This window comes from Fulmarus glacialis, unplaced genomic scaffold (genome assembly GCF_000690835.1).
Source record: "Fulmarus glacialis isolate BGI_N327 unplaced genomic scaffold, ASM69083v1 scaffold6483, whole genome shotgun sequence".
Lineage (NCBI taxonomy): Eukaryota > Metazoa > Chordata > Aves > Procellariiformes > Procellariidae > Fulmarus > Fulmarus glacialis.
In genome coordinates this window covers 2,809-25,094 of record NW_009203523.1, presented here as the reverse complement: position 1 = coordinate 25,094, position 22,286 = coordinate 2,809, and the positions used below count along the sequence as shown (strand labels likewise).

General features: G+C 39.8%; 1 protein-coding gene across 1 annotated transcript in view; it reads left to right on the top strand.

The window, feature by feature from the left end:
* Window positions 1–18,388, top strand: part of PDE11A (phosphodiesterase 11A) — a 79,343-nt gene extending 60,955 nt beyond the window's left edge. Inside the window, exons 16-18 of the mRNA XM_009574663.1 lie at window positions 1,835–1,905; window positions 4,762–4,845; window positions 18,227–18,388. Of these exons, the coding sequence (XP_009572958.1) occupies window positions 1,835–1,905; window positions 4,762–4,845; window positions 18,227–18,388 (317 nt within the window). The remainder of the gene's footprint in view (window positions 1–1,834; window positions 1,906–4,761; window positions 4,846–18,226) is intronic.
* The last annotated feature ends 3,898 nt before the right edge of the window (window positions 18,389–22,286 follow it).

Here is a 22,286-nt window from a genome sequence, read left to right as displayed (position 1 = left end):
TTTGTATCCTGCAGTGGGAAAATGAGTCACAAGACTTTTCAGTGCCACCTAGCCACAGCTGCAGTGCGTGCAATCCCTCCTCATTTTTCCTCTTTAACCCAGTTAGCTTCTCCATTTTCTTTAGCAGCCAAAATGTCAGGTAGGATCTGTTTTCCATGCTGTCAATCTTTGTGATATGGTGCTGAATTAGTGCTGAAGTCTCTGGCAAACTGGTTTTTTATCCTTATCGCTTCTGAGGTCTGCAGGTGAAAATTTCCCTGCAGCCTTGTGTACAGGTTTACTTTATATTGAAAAATCCAGTCTGGGATTGATTGAAACATTCCCTGGTTGCGCAGAGAGGCTAATAAGTCCACAGAGGGAAAACAGGAAATAGTTGGACCTCAACTGTGCCAAAAGGAAAAAAACATGAAAAGTGAGGGAGAAGGAGATTAAAGTATATGAATCAAAGGGAATAAAGGCTACATGTAAGAAGGCAAAATTCAGGAAGAGAAGATAGAAACAAACAAAAGAAGAGGGAAAAGGGACACGAGGAGAACAGGATCAGAATAGCAGTGAGAGATGGGTGAAACTATGTCTTGATTATTTTTATACAATACACTTGGCAAATCCTTTATTGCTGCTAAGTTGTTAAATTATTCCTCTATCTGGAGTATTGATCCAGAATTTTATTAGTGCGCTGGGATTACATACATTATAAAGTTCCAAACTGTGTGATAGCCTGGCTCAAGATTTAAGAGTACTTCATAACATCACCTCACCTACTTCTAATTTATTTTAGTACTCTCTATTTCAACTGTAACAAACTTAGGATTTGTGAATGTTAGCTATGCAGAAATTTTGAGATTTTATGAGGTGCAGGTTCTCTCCTTAGTTCACCCTCTTGTGCCTTGGCATTATGAAATAATTTCCTAGCTTGAAAACACTTGAAAACAATAAGGTGGCATGATAGGAGCTTTAGGAACTCAATGCCATCTTCAGTAGATTAGTTTCCTTTTTTTGCATCTCAAATGTCACATGTGCCTACCTTCTAAGCCCCACACATGAGAAGAGTACAGTACATAAAGGCTACTATATCAGGATTGCTCGCTGTTTGATTTCCTAAAATTCCTGTTGTTTCCATAACTAATTTTGTTTTTAAACCTTGTGTTCTTCTGCGAAGCACAAACTTCTGCTGAATAGAACATTTTCATTCACAAAAATCAGAAAGACGCATTCCAACATCCAACCCACCAGGTTCTTAATTTTGATTCAATATGATAATCACAATCTGAGTTCATATTTAGATATTCAGATCCTATAGTGATGACAGGCCTGGGAAAAAAGTAAAGCCTAGTGGGGAAAAAAACCTTTATGATTTCACATTAAATTAAGACAACAGAGGTTATTGGTTAATTTCTTTGACAAGTGAAGTTGTTTATACAGGGTAACAGCCTGTAACTACCCAGAGAGCTCTTGCACATTTTACAAAGCATTTTTACAGACATAATTGTGCATGCCAACAAGAAGCTATAATTTTCTCTTCTCTTCTAAATACTTGAGTAAGTTGCATATCACTGCATTGAGTGCTACCTCGAAATTGCAATGCAATTCCCCCAGTCAATTCCCTATCAAAAAGGGGTACGTGTGCCTATCAATGGTTGTGGCTATTTATACCCCCTGTACGCCCAGTCCTGAAAACTATACAAACATGTGCCTGACATCAGTCATGTAAGTGGGGCTATTCACTTCTTTACAGTTAAGCACAGGCTGAAGTCATGGTCTGAGGAAGAACTCATTACCCTAAAAATTATGTAGCAAGAACTCTAATCTTTATCATGATTTATGTTTTAGGCAGCTGAGCTGGTAACCAGTGAGTTCTTTGAACAAGGAGACAGAGAAAGATCTGAACTCAAACTCACCCCTTCAGTAAGTTTTTATCACTTCTGAAATAGTTACTAACTTGAATAGGGTAAGAAAATATCATTGGGTTCATTCAGAAAAACTAACTGTATTTTGTATGTAAAGAAAAATTTTGCAGTAAATAAAAGCTCTGGCCCATAAGGACATGCATTTAGAGCCATATATAAAAAGCTCTACAGTCAACTCAGTCACTTTTGCATTAAGCCCTTTTTCCCATTTTCTGTATCTATTCCCAAGGTTATTCTGTCAGTTAATTTTCTAAGCAACAGGTATTGTTTTTAATACACAGTATTCAAATAAAAAATCACCAGCTACTTATGGAAATCAAAATTGACAGATTTACTTTATGCTGCAGCTGTCTGTCTGTTATTTGATGTATCAAATGCTGAAAAGCATTTCTGTACATATACAACTAAATATAACACTGTGATTGAAACGATAAATTGGTATTGAGTGGAATATAGGCAGATGGGTATAAAGTGTCAAACAAGAACTAAGAAAAAAAGTTTCATAAAGATTTTCAGAGAACTATTTGAAGAGAAAGCCTTATCCAGGTTAAATACCTCAAAATGTTGACCAGCCATTATCTGGAGGCAATAGGAGAAGGATAACAGAAAATATTCTAAAGAATTTAACTTACAAGCCATTCACAAATACGTTTATGCTTCCAAAAAATAAAAAGACCATTCCAGTGGCTCAGACTTGTTCTCATTTTGATAATACTCGCACATGAGATAATGTAATGAAGTCATTAAAGCTAAAAAGTTTGTAGTAAACAATGCTCAGATACAATAAATGGCTTTTCACTTTGTATGCTGTCAGAGGTTGGGACATTAATGGATTTCTTCCCTGTAGTAGTTCTGTGTGTACATCTCAGAAAAAATGGTAGCTATAGTTCAGTAGAAGAGTAATCTGTCAGTCATGGTATTCACAATTCTGAGACCAAATCTGGGCCTGAATAACTGCAAGTACCATTCCATACAATATGGATATAAGTGCCTTTCCTACCTTGTCTATCAAATTTGCAAAATGTGTCTCTCATGATAATGAAGCATAATAGGAAGTACTTTTATTTCAACACATACATTAATATTACTGTCTTCAAGTAGCAATGAATTCCAGTGCAAATGGCCCAGGTCCAGCAACCTTAAGAATTATTTTAAGGTGTGTTATTACATCTACATTTTGGACATACTGTAGACTTGGTAGAAGTGCAGAGAAGGACAAAAGCCAGAGCTTTCTTCTGGACTCATGTCTTCTGAAAATTTGCATCCGACAACCTAGATAGGTGTGAAAGAAGAGTGTATGGCTATAAATATCTTCAGTATTTCCTCCATCATAGGAGCCCTCCCACTCTTCCTTTGAGATCTACAGTCTGTACCAAGGAATACATGGGCCACATGTGGCTTTGAAGCCATACAGCTTGAAGGAAGATTTTCCTCTCTGTTTGGCCCTTCACAATTTCAAAGAATCCAGTAAACTGATGTATTAAGTGTTTTATGTTGGGAGATAAGGCCTGTAAATAATCACAAAGTTCATCAGTTCTAACAGTTGATGGCTAAGGGTCAAAATCATGTAGAGTTTTACCATATTAATGAGGAATTTTTAAACAAGATCAAATGCTGATGTATTTCATGACATATCACTATGACAAGCCACCTAGATAGGTATTGCTGCTAGTTAGATAAGAGAATTGTTAGTCAGCAAGATAATGTGATATTCTCTTATCTTACAACTCAAAGATTTTTTTCTTGCATTGTGTTTATACCAATCTGAAAATGACAGGATTTTTCAAAATTATTTGAATAGGAAATACAGAATTCTCCAAAATCAAACCCAAGGTTCTCATTTAAGATCACAGAGTCCTTGAATCTTACCTCCTGGTCTTGTTTAGATACACTGTGTGATACCTGTTTATGTCAGAAAGAGCAGGCTACAACTAGAAGAATTCAACCAGACATTTAATGTAATGTAATATGTATAGTCTGGAGTTTCTGGAAGGTACAGAAGGCAAGTAAGGTTTCTCAGGAGACATCAACCTTGAGGAGATGGGCCCAGAATAAGAACAGACTTTCCACAGAAAAGGACAGAAAGATTTAAAACTTGGCATATTCAGAGAGTAAAAAAAGGCGTTCAGTAAATGGTACAGATGGACCACTAGAAGGAGGATTAAAATCCTGTAGACAGAAAGCTGATGGACCCAAGTAATCTCAGGCAGGGTGTGGAGGAAACTCAGCTCACATTCAAACTCCTCAGAACTCAGTTTCTTCCATCTCCTTTCAGCCAATAATTGAGCCTCTTAAACATCAGCTTCGATCTCTATAATTTCCTCTCTGGGGGAGCGCCGCAAGCAGTGAATTAGGCTGTTTCCAGAGGAACAAATTGATAACTGCTCCCAAAGCGGATCTGTTGATTCTCCATCCTTCGGATTCACAGACATGGCTGGTTCTGCAGAAAGGGTCTGTAACTGGGAGGGAGGGAGCCAGCCCAGATCCATCACTGTTCATTTTGCTGAGCTTGAAAACCCTATGTGAGAAAAGGGAAATTTCTACTCAAAGGTACATACTTTACATTTCTACAGGAGGTTTCTTACCAGCTCAACTCCAACTGTGGAGCATTTATTTTACATCACAGAATTATAAGATTAAAATACATTCAGCCTACAAATTTCAAAACAGAATTGAAAATAAACAGTTTATTTTTCATGCCAAAGCAGTAGGGAGACTGCTGCAAAGATTGATTATGGTTTACAAAGTGTTCTGGTTGTGAGAATTTGATCATAGCTCCAAAGTGCTGGATGATGTGTCTGTAAAATACTCCAGTGTAATAAAGCATGACAGTTTTGTTCCCTTCTCAATTCAGGCCATTTTTGATCGGAACAGGAAAGATGAACTACCCAGGTTGCAGCTCGAGTGGATTGATAGCATCTGCATGCCATTATATGAGGTAATTTTTACTTACTGCTCCTGTAGAGTCCAGAGAAGATTGTTCTTGGCTCTGTAGAGAAAAAGAGTTAGCTTACAGTGCAGCCTTGAAGGCTATTTGAACTCTTATCTTTCTTTGACTTTACCAAAAGTCTGCTATCTATACAGATATCTTCAGGTTCCCTGAAGATGGTAATTTCTGTAAACATAATTCCTCTCTAAGTTATAAAAGCTGATAGGGCAACTGTTTATTTTATTATGTTTGAGACAAACTGATTCCCATCATGGCAAGGTGTAGAGTGCTCTGAAGAGAGGTGCCAGAGGGACAGCCTCGTTAGGTGCTGCTGTCAGACCTGTCCAAATATGTGTGACCCAAAGGGGAGCTCAAGGCTGAGCCTTTGCACTCCTTTCTGGTTCCTTTCCAAACTGTTTAGGGGCACTCTAGGCCAAAGTCTTTAAGGTCAGTGACAAATGATTTGTGGTTTAACCTGTGTGCTGTTTAACTTGGAGTTTACTCTTTTAATCATGCTTCTACACAGACTGTGTGGGTGCTTGGTATAAGGTGTGTAAGCTCTCACGTACTACTTTATTAGGGCCACAGATGACCAGAATAATGCTTCTCTCTTTTTGGATTAAACCAGCTTCAGAATTTGGCTTGTGTACATAAGCTTCACTCTTTTAACTTCTCTCTTCTACATATAGAAAGCAAAGCTACACAAGTAGGATGATAAATGGAAAATAACACTATAGAAACTTAACCATCAATAACTTTCTTAGCCAGTCTTCCTCCTACTCACTGAAACCACACAGATTGCCTTATGCCACTAAAGACTGCCAGTTTGGCCATTGATATCTGAGAAAACATGGGGATGTTCTCACTAGGCATTTTTGGGGACCTGCAACAAGTTTTCCCTGTTACCCCAGACTGCCTCACATCTCCGAGCAATGAATGAGTCAGTGATGACACAAAGCCAAGAGCTGGGAAGCAGGTACCAGCTACCATGTTAACATTAAACTGTTGAACTTCTGCCTGAATGTAGCTTCCCTCTACACACACAATAATGGTTTAGCAGTTCCTTTCGTTTTACAGACCAGATGTGTCACCGATAGTAAACGAGGTAAGAAGGATGATGTGCTTCCCCTGCCCTCTATACCTTGTGGCATCTGAGGCTGCCACTGTGGCAATAATGAAGTGACTGCCCAGCAGCAAAGGCAACTTGTGTTGTGTGACATGGACAACATGCGCTTGTGTAAACAGTGAGGTGGGCTACTGCTTTGCCGGTAGATCCTGTCCCTTGCTTAGGTCAGTCGATATCATGATGAAATAAACTAAATCTATGGCTTTCAAACAATTAAGGCAAAGTAAGCACAGAAGAAGAAAATAAACCTATATTTTTTAAAATACCAAAATAATTTTGGACAATATGGGGTGGGGGGGAACTGACCTTCGATGAAAACTCTTTAAAAATAATGTTCCTTTCAATGTAATAGTTCATATTACACTAGAATGCATATTATACCAGAATTCGTGATTTGTAATAGCATCTGTAATCCAAAAATGTACAATAAAGCAGGAAGAGCTGATAATCATACCATCCTCTGCATGAGAAGACTACATCTGAGCACTAAAGCTCTGGTTAGTTAGCTCCATCTTAGCAGGAGATCTCTGGGGAATATATTCACATCTGATTTCCCTGCTTTCTGCTGTCTTTGCATCATGCTGTGCAGCTATTAGCCTGCTGCTCAACAACTTAAAAAAGAGACACCATCAAACCTGGAAGTCATTGCAGCACCAGCCTTAGGGGTAAACAGAAAACTTGATGTCATAGTATCACACTGCGGGAGATTCTCTCTTCAATGTGAAGCCAAATTTTCATTTTCATATCCAGCTTAATCAAACCTCAATACACATATCACATCAGCAGTGTATTCAGGCATTGTAAATCCTCCGTTTAGGGCTGGCTGAACACTACAACTATGGCCAAGTCCTAGCTTTCTTTTTTTTCTTTCCAAATACATTCTTTAAAATTCTAGCTGTTGTAATATGTTGTAGGGACTGCATGTGGGGATAGAATGGGTTACATCATTACAAATGCAACATAAAGAGGCAGAGTGGCAGCTGACAAATTAGTAAAATCTTAGCGGTACTTGTATAGCTCACTAGCATAGTGCTTATAAAAACCGTATGTTTGACATAAACATTTGACACTCATTGTGATACCAAAATTACAACATTAAACCACAGAGAACAAAATCAAGGCTTTTGCATGTAACTTTTTCCATACTAGTGATTAGAAGTTCTGAATCCGTGTGGGCAGATCCTAGCATCCAGAGCCCTGAAGGGAACTCTGTGGGGAATGCATGTGTCCATACCAATGCAATTGCTACAGCAGGACCTAATGCTGTGCTCTGTTTTATTTGACACCCACACAGTAGAGATTCACCAGCAACCAGTGAATGCCGGCAACTCCCATTAAAGTCAGACAGGAAATCAGCAGAGCCCCCTGAAATTTTCTTTGCTCAAAGTAGTTCCCAAGAGTAGGCTATTCTTGGCAGCTGCGGATGTCTGAAGTATGCAGTGCAGAAGGAACTTCACTGCCCAAACTCCCAGGAATGGTCTGACACAACCCCAGTTGCCACTGACAATACTATAACAAATCGTATCTTCTGCACAGTCGAAGCTTATGAGCTAGGCCACATACCAGAGTGCCCACAAGGGATGTTTCATACTTAAAACAATATATAAACTTTGCAGAGCATCCTAGCCTTATTTTTTTTCTCAGTTCTGAAACATTCTTTGGGGCTTGATCGTCTTCTGGGGAGATTTGGCTCTACCTCCTCCTTATGCATCTGCTCTGCTCTCTGCGTTTCCTTAAGATAGCTCAAGACAACCCACTTTGAGGTGCAGTTCTTCTCCCAAGTAAAGGATAATGAAGTCTCCTTCATTGGGGTATGTGTATCACAGCCCTCTGCTTACCTGGCTAAAACTGTTCTCTGAGTTTGGCCCCTTTTTGTCAGAAGGTTTACAAGTGACTAGCAAATCCACAAGATCTCTGCACCTTCCATTAGTAATCCTGTTTGACTGACTGCCCCTTGGAATGCCCATCTGACCCAGAAGAAACTAAGTTGAAGATATACAAAACATGCTACATCATAAGCTAACGTGGAGCTTGAAGCTAAATATAAATAAATAATAATAGCTGGGGATAGAAGAAAAAAAAAATCAGGAATTATACACAGCTAGATTTCCCATATCCAAGTGTCTAAATCCAAAACTTTTTTGCATTTGCTCTGTAAGCCTGACTCTGCTCTTGGCAGAAGGTAAGCCATGGCTCTGCTCCCTTGCTCTCTCCCACATCTGCTGCTAAATGTGGGAATCAAGCCACCTCCAATTTTGAAATACGTTAGTAATCAAATCTGTTTCCTTCACACTGGATCAAAGGTTTGGGAAGAGAAAAGCTTCCCAATTTTTTGTTCATTGCTTTTTATTACACTTGGGACATTATAATTTTATTGAATTTACTTTTTTGTTACTGTAGTGATCACTGATCAGAGTATTTTTATGTGACAGTGGAGTTTTTGCCTTGAATAGCAGAACAGCCATCCATTTACCCGGAAGCTCTGGTTTTAGGGGCTTTAGTTACGCTTTACTACATCACATTTGCTCTTCATTCAAAAATGCCAGCAAGAAAAGAGTTCATCAGTAGCGATGAGAAACAAGCTTACTAGAATAATAATTTATAAGGAAAAATGCATTTTTTGGAACTGTAGAGCATTTCAAATCTACTAATGTAGGCTTCAGTATGAAGTAATCATCCCCTTTTTTTTTGGTAGAACATTCTATAAAGGAGAAGCACATACAACTAAAGCAGAAAAATCTAAGCCCACTGAAAATAAAGCACTATAGCTACACTGACAGCTGTGTTCACTACACGGAGAAAGTATTCTATTTGGACATACATGTTCATGTAACAGAAAACAGAATTCTGATCATTAAGACATTACCTCTCTGACCCTCCAGTAAAGAGATGCTAAGAGTTTCAACACTAATAGATTTCTCTCCTGGACTCTGTGGTTTGTGTGTACCTAAGACAGGATAAGTCACAGATTCTTCCCAACTCAGATTAGATTTCTCTGTGGGGAGCAGACAGAGTGGGAGAGTGAAGATCTTACTCTTTTTAATCGTTATTTTTCTCACAAACAACATCAAAGCTTCAGCGATTCACTCAAACAAAAGATGCTAACAGAAGCCCAGCTCTGTTCACAGCATTGTTAGGCAGAGACAGTAACACTATGAATAGCAGGGCCAAAGGCCATGCACTCTGCTTCTGGGCAGATAAATACATAGTCAGGTAGTCAGTGACAATGACAGCAGCTATTTAAATTTAAGGGAGATGTCTTTGTGGAAGATAAAGCAGCTCACGGCTTTTACAACTTATGCGTGCCTGAGATTGCCCTGCTCACCTCTACCTTGGTGCTCCATTGAACTGCTCCATTTTAGTGCTATTTTTAGTGCTATTCAAGATTTTCTTGGGTATTGAGAGTTTTAAACATATAATAGTATCTACAGAAGTGAATTTGCATTACTCCATCCAGGATTCTAGGGGGGAATCTGGAAAGAGTAGAAATGTTTATGTTAGCCTAGCAAGTACTTTAAATGTTTTGAATGGAATGTGGAGGGACAGAGTCCTTCTTTATCATATTGTTTGACGTACTTAGAAAGCAATCTAATCACTCTGTCTGCAACTCCAAGAGCTCTGATGTGCCTGTCTTCCTACAGATGATAATATCTGGCCTTGTAATTAAAGATATCTTTAGAGTATGATGCTGTAGCTGCAAAAGCATCTATTCTGCTTGTAAGCATACATTAAATGCATAGGGTATCATAAATGGTAGAGCCTCTACAAAGCACAGAAATCTCCAACAATCATGGCTACCTCTGTGCTTTAACTTCTCTGGTTCAAGAGTTGACTTTGACACCTGAATTGAAAGTGCATATGCACACACAGTGATTTTTTTCTAAAAGTGTATATTCTAGTTACAATTCTAGTTACAAGGCAGGAGATTAACCTTTTAATGTTCCTTTACAGAGAAGGAGGAAAAGGTATGCTTTAAGAATCATGCTTGCACTGCTATGTCCTGATGCAGCCCCTTCTCAGTTACCACTTCTATACTTTTCCCTCATTCCTTCAGTTACAATTTCGCATAAGGAAATATTTGATAAGAAAGTCAGGGTTTGGACCGTTCCTCTAGAGGTCCTGCTCTAGAATGGACTGTATGGGATGGCTTAGTCCTTACTCAGGGAAGAGTCACTGGATGCAGCCAAAACAATGACTTTTTCCTTCAGATGCTTCTGTCCTCTCTATACAGTCAGAACTGACAAACTTTTAAAATTATTTAATGAGGAAGAGTTTACCCGTATGAACATTTTGGAAATGGCTTGCTGTACCCATCATTCACCCACACCTGGGGTTGTTGGTACAAAAGTCAGAGCACTGCTGTTCTATTTTAAGTTTGCAACTAGTCAGGGAGCAGGGATAGCACTAGGTAGTGAGCTGTTCACCATGAGCAATATATAGACATTCCCTGAAATATGTTCACAAGTTGTTGAGAAGTGTTTTAACCAAAAAAAAAAAAAAAAAGAAAGAAAAAGGAAATCAGAACTAAGGACTAAGCTATTCAGAAAAAATGTATTCACAGGAAGCAAGTTGATCAGCTCTGTGTGATTCTCATTGAAATTAGTTTTTCCTTTGTAGCATGTTGAGGGAAGAGGAGGATAACTTTCAATAGATTCTAAAGAATACCATAAAGATGCACACTTTTGGCAGGGCTTATTTCTGACATTTCATTTGGACACAGAGAGTGAAACATAATGCATCTATGCTTCCTGCGACTGCCTGGCTGACAAGGATTAGTAAGGCAGATAGGCTCAGGATGCAGTACGTGATACACCATGGACTGAGGCTGCACAGACGTTGGCAGATCAAATTAGTCTCACTTTGTGTTGAAATCCAGGGGGTAATATTATCCAAGGAAGAGCAGATGCAACATGTTCTGCTGTGTTTGTAAGAAATTTGCTTCAGAGGAAACTTAATCAGGCCAAATGCCAGTGCTGGGGGGAGTTGGTAGCTAAGGATTATGTTAGGAATAAGGGTTTGTCCCAGAGAAAGGAGATTTTGGCACTGCAGAAGGATCTTTCTGTAGCCTTGAAACAGGAACTCAGCTAGATTCAGAACTTCTGTTGCCTTGTTGCTTGTCTACTAACGATGAACCTAAACGAGGCCACCCAGAATGAATTCTCTTGAACTTTCAGAAAACTCAGATACTATGACTGTATTACAACTCCCAGTAACGGAATAAGCATCAGTAAACTGTTTTGCTTACCTTATGCCCTTAACCTAAGAGTATGGTTTTTTCTGCTACTTTTGTACTACTAGAGAGAAAAGGTGAAGAAGAGCTATACAAGAAAGAAAAACCAGGAAAAGAAGACAGAATGCTTTTATTTGCAATTCCCTTCTAAGTCAGTCACTATTTCACAGTAAGAAGGAAAGGATTTTTGTGTCTATGAGTATCACAAACACCTTTCTACAATGGGCACAAAGATCCTGATCCCCTTTTTTTGTTTCCTGAGAGCAGGAAGGGATTCATTTTGCTTTTGGAGATTAACCAAACGTTATTTTTGCTAGAATTTTTGTAATTTGGTGAGATTATTTATGAAACATTGTATTACTATCAACAATTTTAGGAATTTACAAGTTTTCCCAAATTGCTTAGAAGACACGGCAAAAATGAGTACTTTTTCCCTTCAAACAAGAGTACTTCAACTTACTTCTCAGATAGTCCTCTTACGCCAAAAAGGTCTCAACTGAAAGGGCAGGTCATCAACAAACATATTTGGGAGAAGATAGAAAAACCAACATTTGCCATTGACTTTAGTGAAGCCAAATTTTCTTCACTGATCCGTGAGAAAAAGTGAATAATTCAGAATACTACAGTTTCTGTTGCTGTCTTACTTAGAATTATCTGCCCAATATGTTGCGAAGGACATGCAGTATGTATGGAATTGTATATAAAGATCTGAGGAATTAGACTGAAAAGTTGGCAGATGAGGTAGAAGAGACAGCCAATAGAGGAAAGTCAAATTGTACAGCAAATCTGAAAGAAGATAAATGGATAATTTAACAGCCATTCAGTTTTCAAGAAAGACAAAGCACAAACTACATTGCATCAGAAAAGGACTAGAAATGATGATGGATGAAACGCTTCAAGTAAGTGTTTAACACAACAGAATCACAGTTGCCTGCAGAATTCCCAGCTGAGGGCAAATTCAAAGAACTAAATAAGGATATGAGACTGATACGGTTTGAAGAGTTTTTCAAAATCCATTTAATAGCAAGGCAGAAGACATTGATCAGCTGCTTGGTTAAAATGTTGAAAGGAAAAGAGTTAGAAACATTCTGTCTCTCACATGCTTCAGACGTAGAATCAAAACCATAAACAGCAGAGCAAAATAAGAAGTTGTTTATGAAATAATAATTCTTCCTCTTCTGAGCAAACCCTCGGTTTCATGAAATTATTATGAACAGATGAATCATTTGCAACTATAGCAACACATCAGCTGAGCTACTTTGGTAGCATAGCATGCTTGATATCGGTCAGAGCACATTTGGCTACCATACATATTTTCCTCCCTGTACATATTTTCCTCCCTGAAGTACCTGGCACATTTTACCAGTGGAGAATCTTACTTTATAATCATCCCTTTATAGTATGCATGTTTACTTACAAAGGAGTGCAGCATTATTCTTGCTAGTGTACCATCACCAGAAAGAAACATAACGCTAATTCATAGCGGAAGAGCTGAACACTTGTACATGTATTAGATCCCTTTCCAGTCACAATTAGCTTCCTTCCACACTGCTAACAATTTCTATAGAGAAGATAAAAGAAACCCCTGTTTTCTATCAGGGAACTTAGTAGTATATTCATTTCATCTAATTCCATTTTTAGGCATCAGAAAAAAATTCCCTGGCAGAAATGCAAAAGTAATGGACTAGTGCATTATGTACTTGATGATCTGGACCCCTCATCAGTAAGCCCTAGAAGGAGTAAACAAAGTCTCCTTCAACTATGAGGAGACTGCAGTAATTTTTTTTTTTTTCCATGAACTCAGCCTCCTCCCAAATACAGTAATTTTTTCTAGAACATAATGATTAAATATGGCCCTGAATCAGTAGGGCAAAAAATTAATTCATATACGCACACAGTCAAAAGTTCATAGAAGTTAATCCCCGTATCTTCTCTGTATCGCTTTATCTTCTGTATTCTACCTATAGAAGGTAAAATTTCAGCAGTCTTTTTGTTTTTAGTACATGGGCATATATACAGAAATACTTTGGGGTTTTCAAAACAACTTCCATCAAGTATTTGTATTATGAAGATCAAATCTGTGGATGACTGCAGTACAGGTTCCCTTTTATCTGAACTAATCTGAAGTTCAAGGACTTTCAGATAGATGGCTCACCTTTGGCCGATGTATTCTCATGTGAAAGCCACTTCAGCAAAACTCAGGAGTCCAATTCAGCTGTGCTGTAACTGGTCACGACTCTCTTGACTTCAGCAATGCTTCATATGCTTACCCCAGGTCTGAATTTATCCCTATGCCTTCTCGGTCACTAGTCCTCCCTTCCAACTTAGAAACTGCCTACATAATAAAAGTGATTCATTAGAAACCACTGGGTTCCAAAGCAGAGTGAACACTGAGACCTATAACTTTTTGATATGTGCTCAGTCATAAAAAAGAATTTATATGGTCTTATTCCATAAACTCACTTTACAAATATTAGACCCGCAACCATACTTCCGTGAGCTTGTCAAAGCTCATAAGTTAAGCAAGGTCAGAATTGGTCAATATTTGGATGAGAATCTCCAGGGGGAGGAGGGGGGAGAAAAAAAGAAAAGTATGTATTCTGGAGGTCCTGCAGTGTTTGTAAGTTAGGGCATACCATGCTCCTCTTTAAAAAGATTTGGTATTAGTCTTAGAATACAACAAAATGTTGTATTTGCTTTAGCAATAGTTTAGACTCTGGCCACATCTGTGCTGCATTTTGGCTGCTTCATCTCTGCTTCCTTTCCCAGAGATGAAGGTGATGTAGCAGATGAAGTCCTCTCCCCAACCACTACCCTTCAGGCCGGGAGATAGATCTACTAACAAATGCCTCCACTGCTATCCATCACCCTCTCCGTGAAGGGGTTTGTTGCTACTTCTACTGTTTCTTCATTTTCTTGCTTTATCTAGCAAAATATACCTAAGAAATACATCTCTATACCCAAGACAAAACACTCCCTCCCTCCCTCCTCCCATAAATAGCTTCCTCTGAGTATCTCATGCTCTCCCCCTTTTGAGCTCTTCCTTCAGGCAGCTGTGCCCCTCTCCCAGGTGCACACAATGTATTGCTGAAGTGCCTTTAACCTTTTCTTGAGCTGGAGGAGCTTAGATGTAAGACCTTGTGAAAGTATGCTGTGGGCAGAGCAGTACATAGTCACAAAAGATACCTAAATTGTTGAAGGTGGTAAGAAAAAGCCAATGCTATAGAGTAACTTTCTGAGAAACACCTTAGTCACGCGTCTGAGGTAATACATGGATGCAGAAGGGAACTGCAAACCTATCTGGCTTTTCCTAACGCCGGAGCACACAGCCGCCAGCATGACCGTTCTTCCAGCACGCTTTATCACTCTGCGATTAAGAACAGCTTTTGCAGCAAAGGGGATAAAATGGGAAGGGTCACCAATCCTGTACCTATTGCTGTGTAGCCAGGCAGCTGCGCTGCAGTGGAAGGACTGCAAGCGGGTCTCGAGCTCCCAGGCGGAGAGACGGGAATTCCCCCAGGCAGGGGTTCCCTCACCCCCGCCTCGTGTCCGGCTGGCTGCCCCAAGGGGGGGCGAGGAAAAAGGACATTTCTGGAGCTATGAGTTTATGTGGTGGTATCCCATGTCAGACATTTGTTGAAGACCAAGCCTCTTCCTACTAAAGCAAATAATAAACTAAGCGTTAAGAAGCTGGATATCAAATTAGACAGATCACTAGCAAAGCTGTTTGTAAGAGGCATGCATCAAAAACAGCAGCATGGAGGAGCAGTACATCAAGGGGTTTTCATGCAATAAAATGGAAAGTAAAAAGTGCAGCCAGGAGGTAGAAAACCCTGACTAGGCTACAGCCAAATAAACTTAAATAGCTTTGGGAATAAATTGGTGGTTTAATCCGGATCAGGAGCAGGTGCTATGAATGTAATTCAGTAAATGGTCGAGAGCCTGCCAGAAGGGAGAGAAATGTTGCTTTTGAGATAATTTCCCAGGCGCTTCATAAAAGAAAATTGATTACTGGAGTTTAATAATTAAAACAGGGCCAGATATATAGTAATCAAATGAGTTTTTAATTATATCTCAAGCAGAAATAAAATCGAATTTGTGTACTTTGTATCAGAAAAGTCCTACTGAAATGCTTTGGTAGCTGGAAAAAATAAAATAAAAGCTAATTTCCATAGGAATTATAGTAGTTGGTTTAATTAAAAGACTAGATCAGAATGAAAGAGTCCCAAAGTGAAAGGACACTAAATACAGAAGCAGTGGTTTAAACATCAAATCAATGTCTGAATAAAGACATTTTATAGGCCAAGTGCAAAATCTGCACTGTTGAGTATCCTTAATCTAAATTCATGTGTAACAAAATAAAGTTTCTTAAAATTACACTATATATTTTGTAACTATTCCATAGAATTAATTGCTTATGCTATGGTAAAACTGAATATTAAAGACATGGTTTATTCTTCTTAAATATTCCTTTTAATTTATTTCATCAAAGTTAATGTTATTAGTTAACCATTCTTGTTACTTATCTGGTAACCTCTGTTGCACGTGGGTTATTAGATTCTGTAATATGCACTTAGGTATATATTTCTAAGAAACATATGTATTTGCTTTTGGATTTAAAATGTGTTTACAGATCGTAAGATGCAGTGATTACTGTAGAACTGTGTGGGTGCTTCTTGAATCCATTCCCAATCTACTCGGGCTTCTGGTCTCTGCTGTGGTTAATGCAAAGCTAATTGATCTAAGCAGCTCAAGCACTCACAATCCTCCTGGCACTGCACGTGGGAGGGCTGTCTCCTACCATATCTGCCTAGGCCTGGAGGGATGGGCACAGCAATAGGTCATGCCCAGACCTCTGCATTTGCTCCCTGGCATTAGGAGTGAAAACATCATGGTCTTGTGGTCAGTCTTGGCAAAAAACCAGTATAGAAAGGACACAGACATAGCCTAGAGCTGCACAGCCCCACTGAGACAAAGTGCACTGTCCCAATGAGCTCCTTCTCTGCGTTGCCTGTAGCAGGTATAGGTTGCTGGTATAGCATTTATGACAGGAAGAGACTGTACTGCGTTTTGTGCTTACAGATCCTGGGGCTGACCGGGTGTGAGTGCAGAATGCCGTCTTTGTGCCTAGAGATGTTTGAAACACACTGATTTTTAACCACTGATTTAAACACTGATTATTTTGGGGTTTTTAAATCTAAATTGTATATTGGAAAAATACTTCACGAAAACTTTTTCAAGATTTAAGAAATACCAGCAAGCTTAACTGCCAGTGGATGGATACTGGCTTTGCACAGAAAGGATCTGATAATTTGCTGTCAAGAGTTGAATATCTAATATGCTACCTCTAGACGCTGAGTTAGTAGTGGTAATGCAGATGCTAATGATAACAGCAGTGAGCTTTTCAGGTATTTTCAGGTGTTTATGATGTATTACTCTGTTTTAGACTCTGCCAAATCAGGTTTGAGGAATACACAGTGGTCTGAAATAAAGAGCTAAAAATGGCAAGCTCTGAGGCACGGTGATGGAAATGTTATTAATCCACGTTCATTCTATCAAATGAACGACCGTCACCAGCGAGCAATACTATACGTGGCAGACTCTGCCTCTTACCCCAGGCCCAAGGTTGTAAAATTATCTGCCCAGTGTGTGCCATATTCTAAGGAAATAATTTCAAGCAGATTTGCTTCAAGTTCCACACAAATCAGCTACTTACTCATGGCATGATTTTTCAGAAGTGCTGAGCACTCATATTTCCTACTGAAGTCAACTGAAATTGCAAGTTTTCAGCACATCTTAAAATCAGGCCATTAACCCTTAATTATCATATAATAGCTCAATTAAAATCTACCAAGACTTACTTCAGTAGCTAACCAAGCTCCCATGGCTTGCAGACTAGCTATAAAAAAAATCCAGTTCTGTAGTGGTGTCTGGGCTCTGGGGACCATTTAAAGTGGTTGCTGTTAACCCTGCTATTTAAAGCAAATAATGAAAATTATCAGCTGCAAAGGTACCTGCTTCCCCTTTCCTTTCCTTAATAATTCTCTGCACTTTTAGAAAAACAACTTTTGCTGTCTTCTCTGTTGTCATTTTTTTTCCTTGCACCAATCCTTAATTTCAAATGACAAATTGGAAAAAGCATGATACCCAACTCTCAGCAAAACCCACTTCTTGCTAATCAAAAAAGCTGCAAAAGAATAATACTCCTCTGTCCTGAAAGAGCACATTACCGGACCGCTTCGGAGGTAACTGGTTAACCCTTTCTTCTCATCCGGGTGCTGCTGTTAATGAGGTTCTGACTCTCTTTAATGTAGGGACAAAACCAAGTGAAGCACTTGTGGTCTTTCCACATAAGTACTTGGTACTAAAGGGGAAGGTAAAATAAACGTCTAGCAAAGGTGTGCAGGGATTATATAATTTGGGGGCTGATTCAAAGCCAGCTGAAACCAGATAAAAGATTCTTACTGGCTTCTGTGAGCTTTGGACTATGTAGAAAAGAGGTGATTTCAGTGCAATCCAAAAGAAAACTATTTTTTTTTCTTTATTTTGAGCACACAGCTTTGGAAAGCACAGTACTGTTGTCGTTTACTCATCTATAGGAAATACGAATCTAGCACTAGGGAGGATCTGACGGTTATTTCAGCTTTGTCCAACTTGTCATCCAACCAGTGGACCTCCTGCTCATAGATGCCAGCAACCAGATAGCCTCAGGCACCTGGGGGATGCCTCAAAAGGGCTATTTTTAAGGATTACAAAGCTACACTAGTTGAGCAGCAATTCTGCCACCTTACCTGCTTTTTTGACATTTTTGGTGGCTTACTTAAAGCCACAGGTAAAACAGGTACGATAAAGAGATCTCAGTGGGAACAACAAGCTTTACCTACACAGGAATTTACAGCTGGGGGCAAGGAGGGTGGGGGCATGGTGCATATTAAACTCTTTTTACCCTGTTACTTCCTGGACTGTCCATCAGAGGAATGGAAATACTGTCAGTATTTTTTCTCTCACCCTCTTTTTTTTTAATCTTCTTCCAGTGTCTAGTGAAGCTGAATGTGAAACTGAAGCCTATGCTGGACTCCGTGGCAGTAAATAGAGGTAAATGGGAGGAGCTGCACCAAAAAAGACTTCCTTCTCAGGCAGCATCCTCGTCCTCCTTTTCCTCTAGCTTTACCGTGTCTCTCAAAGACATAAATTAAGCCTGCAAATGTCAGTGTCGCTTTACAATAAGAGCTGTCTGAAAGGCTTTCGTAAGCTTAGGCCCACCGTTTCTTTAAGAAATGCTTTCACAGACATGCTTAATTGATTGGATATTATCTTGATGGCAGCATAGTTTGCTTTTACTGGGAGGCTTAGTGGGACTGAAAGGAAGGCCTGCGGTGAGATTGCGCTGATATCTGGAGTGACACGGAAGACAGCACAAGAAGCATTCATTCAGCTCCACTACATTTCAACTGCTGCTGTAAAAATCTGTAAAGCTGACAACAGACTGAAATATAAGAACTTACAGCTTAATAAAATTAATAATACAGAGCAGAACTGGGATGCAAGGTGGTCAATTCATATGCAAGAAGCTGCAGGAAAACCGAATAGTATGTGATTACATTGTTGTTTTGCATCTCTTCAGTACATGTTATGAATCAATTATGCCTGCTTTTGTGATGTTCCTCTCTCACTCTTCCCTCCCCTTTTATGCCTGAATGTTCTGAAAAGCCTGCTTTGTATTCTAAAGAAGTATTTTTTTACAACAAAGCTTCTTAGTGATTGATCAGGGCCTTTAGAATTGCCTACCTTTGCTACATTTAAAAACAAACTTTATTATCTTTAAAAACAACCACCTGTCCCTGCTTCCCTGAGAAATTCATATTAACAATGCAGTAAATTTCTCAGCAAGGGGAAGTTTGCATAAAGGCAAAATATTGCATGGTAATTTTAGAGGGTTTTTTTTTTCCTTTTAAAAATGCTCTTTTAACACATTCATTTCTTTTAAATTACAGTGTCCCCTAAGGAAAAGATTAACGGGCTTTAATGAAAATAGAATACAAATAAAAAAGGAAATCTGTTGCCTTGTGCTTCAGGTTTATATTACATTGAAAAGTGGATCACGGATAAGCCTTTCTAGTATAATTTCCAGTTGAAATTAATATTTTGAAATGGTGGAGAGGAAGAATATCATCATACCGGACTGACTACCTCTTACTTCTCTTGCAGTTCTTTCAGTACAATTTGAGATGCTGTTATTACAGCTAGCATAGCACTAGTCAAGGCTCACATGTAGACGTCTGTGGTAGAGGTGTTCATAAAAATCTAATCAGACATGACAGGTCACAAAACCAATCATGTCTAGTTCTGTGTGATGACGCTAGTACTACCGGAAATTTGGTCTCTTTCCATTAGTGCAAAGATCACTAGTGTAGCGAAACTGTGATCTATGATTTGAGGGTGCTTTCTCTGCTGCATGACCGGGCACAAGAGGAGTCATGTTGCAGTGCTTATGAGTTCCCATTCATAGGGAAAAAAAGCCTTTGTACTCCATGAAAAATGGGATTCTAAATATAGGATTGTCTGGCAGCAGAAAATATAGCTGAATTTTTAGTTTTACACCTGTGCCAAACTCCATTTACTGCAGTGGAATTACCTTGAACTGGCACCAACTTAATGGAAATCAGAACCTGGCCCAGCTGGCCAGATGCTAGAAAGAGCTTTCCTCCTTTCTAAGGAAAGTGAATCATTAGCGCCTTTGAAAAGCTGACTACATCTGACTGACAATCAAACAGAAACAACAAATCTGCTGATCAGTTCTTTTAAAAAACCACAACAAAACAAAAACCCTCTGTGCTACTAACCATGCGTACAGGAGAATAGCTGGAAATTTCAATACTGTTGCAAGCCAATCTGTTAGTATGCAACTGAACCACATCACTTTCTCTAGCAGAAAGAAGCAGGAAAAGAGCAGAAATACAGACTGCACAGCAGTGAATACATGCACCAAATGGAAATGTTTCTGCTGTTATTTTACCACTTCTTTCTTCCCTGAATAAAGACAGATACAGGATAGTAAGCAGCAACCCATACAAAGTTTTAACACGTACTTTATGGGAGAAACAGATACTAGGAACTGACATAGTGCTGCTGGCAGTTACACGCAGCTTTCCTGAATTTTGATATTGCATATTGCTAAGTATAACATAATTTATAGCGCATACCCTACAGCTCCCCCCAAGGTTGAGTCTCCCCTCGTTTCCTCTCCTTTTTATTGGCTTCAGTGCGCTGTTGCCCATGGCAACACCCACCGGCAGGGATGGGGATTCAGCACCACCGCAACCTGACATACAGCTGAAGCTCTAACAATGTCAACCATCAATCAAATGACTGTTTGTAATTGCCTCCATCTATTTCTCCTGTCTTTTGGTATCTTTGCTATTGTGGGTCAAAATTCAGAAACTGCTGACTAATGTTACGGTTCTGTTCCCCCATCACAAGGAAGAAAATGAGAGCGCGCGGCTAGATCTTTATCAAATTGTTCTCAGGCAAAACGAAGGAGCCCTACTGAAACCAGGGGGGCACAGTAGTGCATCTCAGAACAGCGTTTGGTCCCTGAAAGTGGTATGGCTCAATCTTAAAAAATAAATTAAAATCTTATAATATTTTTTTAACACTCAGCTTATGAACACACCAAAGATTTGCATTTTTGAGAGAAAAAGAAGATTCTTTGTTCCACAGCATGCAGTACGGTAAAGAAACATATTCCAAGTTTCTCATATTTTAAGACGGTGGAAAACACTTTTTAGCTAGTGCTAACAAGCTTGATAGACAGAAATTGTATCTGCTTTTCATTGTTTCTGACAGCGAAACATTTTCGCAGTACTTCAGTCAGTTTTGCCAAACTCTTCCAAGATGAGCACAGGAGAGATGACTGTGTAGGTTATTAAATTGGAATTCTCCATCTTTTACTTGTTTCCCTGCCCACTGCACAAGCAGAGCTCAAAACCCATTGAAATCAGCTTAGTTCTGCGATTGTGTTTAAACACAGGTCCACAAGAGGTGAGGACAAATTAGAGGGCATGTGGAGAAGACGACAGAGACCCCACCGTTACGCAGGACAGTGGTAGTAAAACACTGCTCGGCCTTCCTGTGGAGATGCCCTGATGCACACTAGTCTGTCTCAGCAATAGGAGGGTCCTCGCTTATTTGCCCTGGCTGTTAGTGGAAATGTTGCCTTGAATGAGGGCTCTAGCATTTACACTTCCAGTGCTAAAATGTGCTGAGCACATGGACCATCCATAGGGTCACAGGGACTTCATTCTCCCCCAAAGGTGCTTTAGGCTCGTTCAACTGCAATGCCTTTTTCCTAGGTGTCCTCCCGATTTGTGCAAATCGCAGCCTGAATTCAGTTGGGTTTCCTGTCTCATGGGTTACAGGCCACGAGGTCTCACAGGAGCCAGCCAGCAGCCCTCACTTTATCAGCAGAAAATGTGCAGAAGAAGATGTGGGTCTTCATCCCCATCCTCAAAGATAGTTCAGGCCACACAGTAATTCCACTCAGGATTCCCACCTGTGAGACCCCTTACCAAAATCAACCTTTCCTCACCAAAAAAAAAAGCAGAACTGCTCTAGCATTGTGTAGGGTAATCAGGAAGCAGCCTGGTGTTCAACTCCTACTTGATTTGGAGCAGGCTTTGGAACTGCAGATGCACCTTCCCCACCAGCCTGTGGGGAGTCACAAGGGTGGGCTTGTCTCCTGCCCTCCTGCCAAAGCCCTTGACATGTGCCCAGCAGGGAGACAGGATGCCCGCGGGGTACAGCCCCAACTTCTGCTTCACACCTGGGAGATGCACAGAGCAGGCGGGCTTTGGTGGAAGAGCTCAGGAGAGGCTTGTATGCGCATCCTCCTGGATTAAAGTGCTCCCCTGTGACACGACACTGTGACCCCACCAGAAAACCAAACACTGTTCAAAGCGAGGCGCACCCAGGGTAGAGGCTCTCCTGTGGCTCAGACAGAAGAGTTTCCCACCTCCTGAGAATGAGACGTCCAAGAGGTGTCTTTGACCATAGTTCAAGTAGTCAAATCTGACACTTTCCCCTAAACATGCCCTA